The sequence below is a fragment of the Suricata suricatta genome, chromosome 9 (genome assembly GCF_006229205.1).
Source record: "Suricata suricatta isolate VVHF042 chromosome 9, meerkat_22Aug2017_6uvM2_HiC, whole genome shotgun sequence".
NCBI classification, from domain to species: domain Eukaryota; kingdom Metazoa; phylum Chordata; class Mammalia; order Carnivora; family Herpestidae; genus Suricata; species Suricata suricatta.
Window position 1 is genome coordinate 137,441,865 of NC_043708.1, and position 10,000 is coordinate 137,451,864.

At 47.5% G+C, this 10,000-nt stretch overlaps 1 protein-coding gene across 1 annotated transcript in view; it reads left to right on the top strand.

The window, feature by feature from the left end:
* The window catches only part of LOC115301342 (ADAMTS-like protein 3), a 22,246-nt gene extending 12,569 nt beyond the window's left edge, over nucleotides 1-9,677 (top strand). Inside the window, exons 2-5 of the mRNA XM_029951143.1 lie at nucleotides 4,778-4,970; nucleotides 5,050-5,229; nucleotides 9,022-9,175; nucleotides 9,264-9,677. Coding sequence (XP_029807003.1) covers nucleotides 4,778-4,970; nucleotides 5,050-5,229; nucleotides 9,022-9,175; nucleotides 9,264-9,376 — 640 coding nt within the window. The 3' untranslated portion in view covers nucleotides 9,377-9,677. The remainder of the gene's footprint in view (nucleotides 1-4,777; nucleotides 4,971-5,049; nucleotides 5,230-9,021; nucleotides 9,176-9,263) is intronic.
* The last annotated feature ends 323 nt before the right edge of the window (nucleotides 9,678-10,000 follow it).

The following is a 10,000-nucleotide window of genomic DNA, read 5'->3' on the forward strand; positions in this document are numbered from 1 at the left end:
CTCCTTGGACCTTTTAGTTTGCAAGCTCATAGTGAATGCGGGTTATGTGTTCCTCTCTGGAGTTTTTGGCTTACCTGAGTAAATACCTCTCCCCCAGGTCCTCAGATCAGAACTAGGTCTCATAATGCTCCCTTTGGGCTCCATCCTAGGTGAAACTTTGCAGAACTGCCCCCAGACTATGTGATAGTGTGGCTCAGGAACCAGGTGCTGCGCTGTCTCCATCCTTTTCAGTGGTCCCAGGCAGCCTATCAGTTTCAACCGCACACACAGAGGCTGCTCTTTGCTAGCCTTCAGTTATGGGTCAGGGAGTCCTGCCCACTCTGTTTCCATCACCGCCCTCACTGTGGTGCCGGTTGTTTACTTTCCCCGTAGAAACTGAGCTCCCAGCAGTGGCAGCTTCCCAATCCTGGCATCCAATAAGCCTGGATAACTTTAGTCCACTTTAGCACTGTGTTTCCACTTGATTTCTGGTTTACTGAGATGTTTATTTTGTGTGGGAAATTAGCTTTACCCTTATGTCTTTCATTAACAGTTACTGCCATTTTATTTTTTTGTTTTCTTTTGTTTTTTTGTTTTTTTTTAATAGTTTGCTGTCAGATTGGTTTCCATATAACACCCAGTGCTTCTCCCCACACGTGCCCCCCGACCATGACCATCACCCCACACCTCCCTCCCCCTCCCCCTTCAGTCCATGGTTCCTTTTCAGTATTCAGTAGTCTCCCTTGATCTGTGTCCCTCACTCTCCCCCGCTCTCTTTCCCCCTTCCTCTCCCCATGGTCCCCTGCCAGGTCTCTCCTGTTAGACCTATGAATGCAAACATGGTATCTGTCCTTCTCTGCCTGACTTATTTCACTTAGCACGACACCCTCGAGGTCCATCCACTTTCCTACAAATGGCCATATGTCATTCTTCCTCATTGCCACGTGGTACTCCATTGTGTATATATACCACATCTTCTTGATCCATTCATCAGGTGATGGACATTTAGGCTCTTTCCATGATTTGGCTATTGTTGAAAGTGCTGCTATGTGTGGAGGCTCCTCAAAAAACTATCAGTAGAACTCCTCTATGGCCCAGCAATAGCCCTGCTGGGGATCTACCCAGGGGATACAGGAGTGCTGATGCATAGGGGCCCATGTGCCCCAATGTTCACAGCGGCACTATTTTTTTTTGAGACAGAGAGGAATGCAGATACCTTGCTCTCCTCCGACCCCCCCATCACCACCACTTGCCTTTCTGGGTGTGCTTGTTCAGATTAAGACAGTTCTCAATCATGAATATTGATTGCAATTATCAACTGTTTTTCTGCCTCTGTTGAAATGATCACAGGATTTCTCTCCTATGTTTTGTTAATATCAGAAACACTGACTGATTTTCCAAGGCTGAAGCAACTTTGCCTTCCAGGAATAATCCAACTTGGTCTTGACATGATATATTTTTTTATTACATCACTTCACTGGTAATATTTTGTTTAGGATTTTTCCATCTGTGTTTATGAATGACATTGACCTAAATGAGTTGGAAGTTTTCCCTCTTTTTCTCTTTTCTGGAGAACTTACACAAGGTTGGAATTACTTATACATTAAATGTTTAGTAGAATTTCACCAAGGAAGCTGACACTTGAGTTTATTTTTTAAGTATTTTAAATTACAAATTTAATTTAATAGCTATAGCACTCTTCAGATTTCTCTCCATTTATGTGTTAGTTTTGATAACAAACAAATATTTTAGGAGTATTTTCAGTCTATGTAAATTTTTAAATTTATTGACATATAGTGTTTTTTCATTATACACTTATACTCTTTATTTTTATTTATTTAATGTTTATTTTTGAGAGAGAGAGAGAGACTGGGAGAGGACCCAGAGCCTGCACTGCACTGTCCATGCAGAGCCTGATATGATAAAGGTATCACGAGCTCATCATCTGAGCTGAAGTCACACAGGCACTGAGCTGACTGAGCCACCCAGGTCGCCCTCCACTCTTTATTTTTAATGCCTTTGAGATCTCCTCTTAAATTCGGAAATTTATGGTTTATCTTTTTTGTTCTTCATAAATCACCAAGAGTTTATCAATTTTACTAGTCTTTTGAAGGGGTAACTTTTGTTTCCTGGTCCATTCATATCTGTTCTCATGTATTTTGTACCTCTCTTCTACTTTTTTTCCTTTGGTTTAATTTACTCTTCTTGTTTTAACTTCTTGAAATGGATACTTAGATTATGATGTTAAGCTTTCCTTTTTAATATATTCATTCAAGGCTATTGATTTTCTTCTAATCATGGCTTTGGCTGCGTTCCACAGATTCTGGCACTTTGTATTTTTAGTAGGATGCATTTAAAAAATGCTCTCTAATTTCCATTATGATTTCTTCTTTAATCCATGAGTGATTTAGATGATTGCTGCATAACTTCTAAATATTTGGGGATTGTCTAGTATAATTCCACTGTGGCCTAAACATACCATTTTAATCAGCTCAAGGTATGATGACAAAACGTCATCGATTGGGTAGAGTAAGCAACAAAAAATTTTTTTTCTCACAGTTCTGGAGGCTGGAAAGTCAAGATCAAGGGGCTAGCAAGGGCAGAGTTCTGATGAGAGCTCTATTCCTGACTCCTTTCTGTGTCTTCCTATTGGAGAGAGAGAGAGAGAGAGAGAGAGAGAGAGAGAGAGAGGGAGTTCTGATTTCTCTTCTGATAAGGCCACTAATCCCATCATGAGGGCCCCACCGTCATGACCTCATCCAACCCTAATTACGTCCAAATCCCAGTCTCCACCTACCATCACATTAGAGTTGAGAACTTCAAATAAAGATTTGGAGAGGGATACAACCATTCAATCCATAGTATGTATTGCTAGTATTTTAGTCCTTTGATTCACTTCTGTTTTACTTGGGATTTACACTTCTATTTAGGATTTAGAATACATCATTACATCTAAAATTTTTTTCTTTATGTATATTTGTCAGATTTTGTGTTCAAATTTTTCCTAGCTTCGTGATACATGAAAATATTTTGATTTTTTTTTTTTACTTTGGAACTTTTAAAATAACATGGGAATTCTTCAGTTTCTTGAAAATTTCTAGGAACTCAACCACAAAATTAGCAGAATCTAGTTCTTACCTTGAATAAAACTTTTGTAATTTCCCAAAAACGTATCTATGTCATCAAGGTTTTTAAATGTGTCACTAAATTTTCTATATTATTTAAAGTTTGCCTTCTCAATATACGAGGGGCTTGGAGAAGTATTTTATAGCTTTAAAAAATTTTTATTCCTTATCCTATTTTTCTTATATATAACAGCATTATATATATATATATATATATATATATATATATATATATATACTTTTTATTCAGTCTTCGTACTTTTATGATTTTTATATCTTCATTGTGAACTCTGCCTTCATAAATGAAAGTTTTCATCTTTTTGTCCCATTGCATTTATCTCAAATATTTTTCATTGTTTATTTTTCCTCTTATTTGCACAAGTAAAACATGTTTATTATAGAAAATTAGAAATCAGAAAAACTGAAAGTCACCCTTAGATAAACACTATTTTATTTTCAAAGAACTTATTTTTTCTAGCAATGAATGCTTATTTTAAGAAAAATCAGGGGGAAATACTGGCAAGAAAAAGAAAATAAAAATCCTATCCCTTAGACCTTGTCACTGTTAACATTTTGATGTATAATTATCCAGGCCTTTTTTTCTGCATGCATTTATAAATGCATAAAACAATATGATTATAAGGTATTTTTTTACCTGATTTCTAAAAAAAATTTATCATGAATTTATTTCTATGTTAATAACTTTACTTTGTTTTTACATGGCTGCGAGCATTGCACTGTATGAATATAGCTACTTAGTTTGTCCTTCATTCTTAAACATTTAGATTGTCTCCTTCCATTTTATAAAAATGTAATTTAATTTTTTGGGGGGCTATTACAAACCACGTAGGAGAAGATGTCCTTTTATGTCCATTTTACGCATTTTAAAATTGTTTCCTCATGATATATATCTACTAGTTAAAAATTTGTGTTCACTGCCAGGTGACTATCCCCAAATGAAGATAATGTACAATCGGTCACCATCCAATGGGCAGACCGCGGCCGGTGTCTGTGGGGGTGAGGGAAGCCACGCACTCTGGTGCTTCTAGTGGGAGTGTGAGGTGAGATTCAGGAGAATCTTCCTTGAATGCAGTTTGGAAATATGTATCAAAAGCGGCTGCCTTGGTTTTTCATTTTTACAGATGGTTCATGAGAAAACCTGATTTTTCCAAGATCTTATTGGAAAGGAATCCCGTTATGCATACATGTTGTAAATCCAATCCTAACAGAGAAGAATTTTCTTAGGGATATTCCAAATAACGAATCCAGGTGCCCTGAAAATTTCCCGAAGTGTGCTTTTAAGCATTTAAAATGTCTTTTGACACCCATATAAATCATGCTTGCCTTGGGGCTCTATTCAAAACAAAACCAAGATTTTATTATTGATGTATGGTGGCCTGTCAGACCAGGGAGAAATCTGCTTCCTTTGTCCTCTGGGCTTTCCCAAATGGGTAAAAACCTTTAAACACTTTCCCGGCATTTCTGCCTTTGCACATTACATGTGTGTTTCCGCCGCACCTGTCGGCGGGGATGGCGCGGCCCCTGGGTCTGCGCGCGGAGCGCCACACCGGGGCGTCCAGAGCAGAGCTTGAAGTCCTTAATGCTCGGACTGTTGCACAAGCACGTAGTCTCCCGGGCCACGTCAGCTCGCCCTCCCTTGTGTTTCGGTGCAGGTGGCACACAGGCTCCTGGGGGCCCTGCTCAGCGACCTGCGGTGTTGGGATCCAGACCCGAGAGGTGCACTGCCTGTCCCCGGGGGAGTCCCCGGTCCCCGCCGAGGAATGCAGGGACGACAAGCCCCATGCTCTACAAGCCTGCAATCAGTTTGATTGCCCTCCTAGCTGGCATATTGAAGAATGGCAACAGGTACGGCAGGCCGGGCACCCCGTGGTCCACCACCCCTGTGGCCGTTCCAGCCGTGACACCCCTCCTTCCTTCCTCTCAGTGTTCCCGGACCTGCGGCGGAGGCACTCAGAACCGAAGGGTCACCTGCCGGCAGCTCTTGACCGATGGCAGCTTCTTGAGTCTCTCGGATGAGTTGTGCCAAGGACCCAAGGCGTCTTCTCACAAGTCCTGCGCCCGAGTAGACTGCCCTCCACATTTGACGGTGGGAGACTGGTCCAAGGTAAGGGCCACCCCCAATGACGGTCCCTTGCTCTTTGCCCCTTTTCTTTGGTTTCACCCTCTAAATATTTCCTCCGCAAGATTGTGCTGCCTGTGGTTGGGGCGTGCATCCTGGGGCCTCTAATGGGGGTAGAGAGGCCATCTGACATCAGAATCCATCTCGACAAATAAGAAAGGGCAGTTGCCAACCTGGCTGAGCTTCCCCGAGTCCTAAATTCAGTGCTGGGCACAAAGCCTGCTACTCTCCTCTGTCCCCCAACGGCCCAGGAAGCCGAGGCCGCCTCCATCTCTGACGATGAGAAAACATTCGGATTAAGTGACTTTCCCAAGGGTCGGGCTGGGATTCAAGTCCAAGGGTGTGTGATCCAAGGTCCGAACACGGGGCATACACACACGGCTTTCGCGCAAGAGCAAGGGGTCTCACTCCCGACGCACCCAGCTTCCCAGCTCTGCTGCCTAGAGACTGGGTGTCCTGGGTGAGTACACTCAGCTGTCAGCGCCCTGTTTTCCTTTATTTAAAGGCAGTGGTTGCTGGGAGCCTAACCTGAGGTATCAGGTCACTGGCAGAGTGGACCCTGCTCTTCCTCCCGAGGGAAAGGGCGCATTCTGGCGTGGGCGGGTTCATAGAACGTCCTTCCTGCTTGTTCTGTGGCTTCGCATGTTTCTTGTTTTCACTGTCTAACTCAATTAAGTGCCAGCATTCAAAAACGATCTTAATTGACCTCATCTGGGCCACTGACAGGCGTTGATAAGTGTTTCCCTAAACCCTCAGCAAATGCTCAGGAAACAAGCCCATCCCTGCAGGGTCTGCAGTAGGAACCCCAGGATCCAGCCACCGTGCGCCGCTCACTCTGTCCAACCCCCGAGGAGCCAGAACCGGAGCCGGGGGCCAAGACTGTCCCCCACGAGCTGCTGGGTCAGTGACATGAGGGACAGGAGAATCGTCTCCTCCCACAGTCGGGGTCCGGACAGACACGGGAGGCATCTTTCCCAGGCTGGCGGTGGGAAGGACAGGTAGAAATCTTCTGTGGGGATCTTCATCCGGAAAAGCTGGTTTGCTTTGTTTCCCCTCCTCTGTCTGCAAGGGACAGCGGGAAGTACTCCTCTGAGACAGGGTCAGGTGGGGGGAGTGGGCAGAGGTGTCGGACAGAGGGCGTCTGGGTCGGCTGGTGGGCAGGCACCGTTGTTTGCAGTCACCCCGCTGAGTCCCAGGAGTGGAGTCCTGCTGCTCCCCTTAGAGGTGGGCCCGGTGACCGTCTCCGTGAGGTTAGGGACAGAGCTGCAGGGGGAGAGGGGCCGGGCTCTGTGGAGGGGGCTCTCAGCTGTGTGGTGCTCTGTCTCCTCGCTCCACGGCGTGTGCTCTGGGTCCAACCGCTTGGGCATCTCAACCAACCAGCGGGGAGCCCGTGAGAAGCGAGGAGTCCCGAGCCCCCAGCCCAGACCTAAGGACCCGAGTCTGTGTTTTGACAAGACGTCCAGGTCTCGGGGAGCACATCGGAGTGTGAGAAGCCGTTCCCTGCTGGCCCCTCATCCTTGAGAGGCTTGCTCAGCCCTTGGGTCCGTGTCCCAGGTAGGAGTGGCTCTGGGGAATGGTCGCTCTGAGCAGGTGCTGACCTAACCGGAGGGGACGGGCAGGAAGGGAGCAGAGGTGGAGAGACCGGGGACCTTGTTTTGGGCGCAGCCAGGGACCTAGAGCCCCTCCCATGCTCTAGAATAGACCATTCTGCCCCCTCTTTCCTCTGCTTCCCCGTGTCGTCCTCAAGAACAAACTCTTCTCGGTGGCCTTTTGGGCTGGAGGCTGCGGGCGCGCCCCTCCCCCGGTCGTTCTGTCTGTGAACGGTGTGTTTGCCGTTGCTGGCCCTGTGTCACTCAAGTCACACTGTTACTGTGTCCGGTCGTGCTTGCCTGCTGCGTGGTCGCTCTTGGCCTTGCTCTCACGTCCTGGGTCCAGGCCCCGGCGTCCCCCTTCTGCGAAATCTTCCGTCCCCAGAAATCATAGCATTTCCCAGCTTTAACTCACGATGACCCGAATTTTTATGGCATTTCACCGGGGAGCCCCAGCCTGAGCACACATACGGTCCTCCTGTCTGGCTTACGGTGTCCTTGCGGCCGGCGGCCACGAGACCGATGAGGGGTCCTGGGGCCCAGCACGCTCTGAAAAGGCAAATATTCTTTGCAAAGTCAGGGGGAGATGCAGCGTGTCGTTGACGCGATGACCTTTAGGAAAGCTCAAGCCTGCCGATGAGGACAAGCGAGTCCTTCCTTCGGAGCCTGCTGCCGGGAGAAGAGGGGACAGAGCGAGGCTTACCCACGTGAGCCGGGGGCCTGAGGCCGGTCAGCCTCCTAGGCGCCCCCTGGGCAGGCCAAGGGCAAGCGGGGGTCAGCCCAGGGGATCAGCCCACGCAGAGCGAAGACGGGCTCCCACTCGCAGGCAAGGCTGCGTCTAGAAAGCTTCCCTCCGGGAGCGAGGGAGGGTGGGGGGTGCGCTCCTGCCCCGGAGGCAGAGCCGCCGCCGCCTGTGAAACCAAAAGCCAACGTCCAGACTCGCGTCCAGTCAGGCACACGCATTGGGTTTCCTCCGGGGTTCGGCTTCTCCCCCGTTAGTTGAGGTTTCCTCTCATCGCAGACATGCTCTGTGTGGGTAGAGACTCTGGTGCCAAATGGCCGCCGTCCCCGCGAGCCGGGCCCCTCGGCCCACGGCGGGGCAGCCCTCCTCCCCGACACTGGCTCTGCCCACGGCACGCTGGCGTTTTGTTCGCCCGTTGGCTCGTTTGTGGGTCTGAGCTCTGTTTTAGGCCAAAAGAAGCCTTCGATTCTTACACTGCGTTTCAGGTTGTAAGAAGGGAGCATTGGCTCCCGCACCGGGCACTCTTCCCAATGACGGGTTTCTGTGATCCCCGGGCCGTTGCGGAAATCCGTTCCTTGATCGAAATCCAGTAAGCGCCCCTCATGTGTGCCCTCTGTCCTTGGTGGAGCATTGGGCCATTTTGTCTACCTTCACCATTCTCCTTCGTGATGTTTCTTGGTGCTTTTTTTTTCAAATTTTTCCTGTTTACCTAAGTATATCCTGGCGCACTTTAACATCTCTTTTAATTCTTCTTTAGTTCCCTTTTCTCTAATATGCCTAACGAAGCTGCATTAAATTTTTAAATTAAATTGCATGTACACACAATGACTATCAAATACCAATGTTACGCGCACACACGGATGATCGGATATTAACGCTACTTTACGTAAAGCAGTTTGAGTGGTTTAAAAAACAACAACTCTCCTTTGGTGCTTTCCTGTTTCTTGAAGTCTTGGCTGTGGGTATGCTATCCTACTTTATAAACAAATAGCTGAAACGTAAATCAGATATCAATCACCACGCCCAAAATCCCCAGGACCGTGGATTGCTGGAAATTAATTTCTGTCTCGAGAGGAAGGAAGACAAGGAGGGAGCTGCCCATATTATAAAAGATAAGTCAAAATAAAAACGTATAGGATGAGAAGTAGGGCGTAGGGAAGAGTCAGTATGCCGTGACACCACCGTGTGGTGACGGCCGGGGACGGCACTCGCCATGCTGAGCACCCGGCGCCCTATGAACTTGTCCCATCACTGTGTTCTACACCCGAAACTAATGTAACCCCGTGTGTCCCGTGTGCCTGAATTAAAGAAATCACAGAGAAATAAAAACTAACAGGTGTTCGCGCCCAGGAAGAGGCTTACCGACTGGCGCAGCCCCACATGAGACCCCTCTCATTGTCCCCGTGGAGACTTGGCCATGTGACCAGCGCATGCTTCTCCTTGCAGTGTTCTGTCAGCTGTGGGATCGGGACCCAGCGAAGAAAGCAGGTGTGTCAGAGGCTGACAGCCAAGGGCCGGCGCGTTCCCGTCAGCGGGACGATGTGCGGAGACCTCCCGGGGCCCCCTCTCGTAAGATCTTGCCAGATGCCCGCCTGCAGTGGTAAGTATGGAGAGGCTGCCCTCCACTGGCTGTTCCTCTCGTCCCGATGGCTTCGTTTCCCGTGAAGCAGCACGTTTCCAATCTGTAGGAAAAGCAGACCAAGCAGAGCTCAGAACTGCGCTAAGCAGCAGCCAGTGTAAGGTTGAACATGGGATCCAGGTCCAAGGAAAGTCAGTGCTGAGAAATGTCCACCCAACTTGACAGACAGCGTCCGCTCTGTTTCCTCACTTGGATTTGTACTCCCTTCTTCCTTCGCTTGACCACGATTTCTTCTGCTTCAGTTAATTCACGAGTATTCCTTGTAGAAGTGAAGCCAGACTACGCTCTGGTTTCCTTCACTGAGGATGCATTTGGATCCATTCTAGGAAGAGTGGAAGAGCTAAGTATGTTTCTTCAAGTACCTGTTCGTACATATACAGTGGAACCTTGGACCACGAGTAACGGGTTCTGTAAGTGTTCTGCAAGACGAGCAGACGTTTCTAATAAATTGTAACTTGATCAACGAGCAGTGTCTTGCAATGCAAGTCATCCATGATGCCGAGTGTCACGCAGTCACAACTGAGCCAATGGTTCTTGAAATTCGCTTTGATCATACAAGTGCTTTGGATGACATGCGTGTTTCTGGGAAGAATTGTGCTCGCAAACCGAGGTTTTGCTGGGATCTAAAACCAGCAAGGAAAACATGAAATACCTTTTTTTAAAAAAAAAAAAAAAACATGACAATGGGGGCACTCCCTCAATTCTATACAACAAGCTTTTCCAGAGTTAGTAGGACGGCGTCATTATATCCGAAGCTTCTATCCATCCCACATTCCCCGGTGTTTT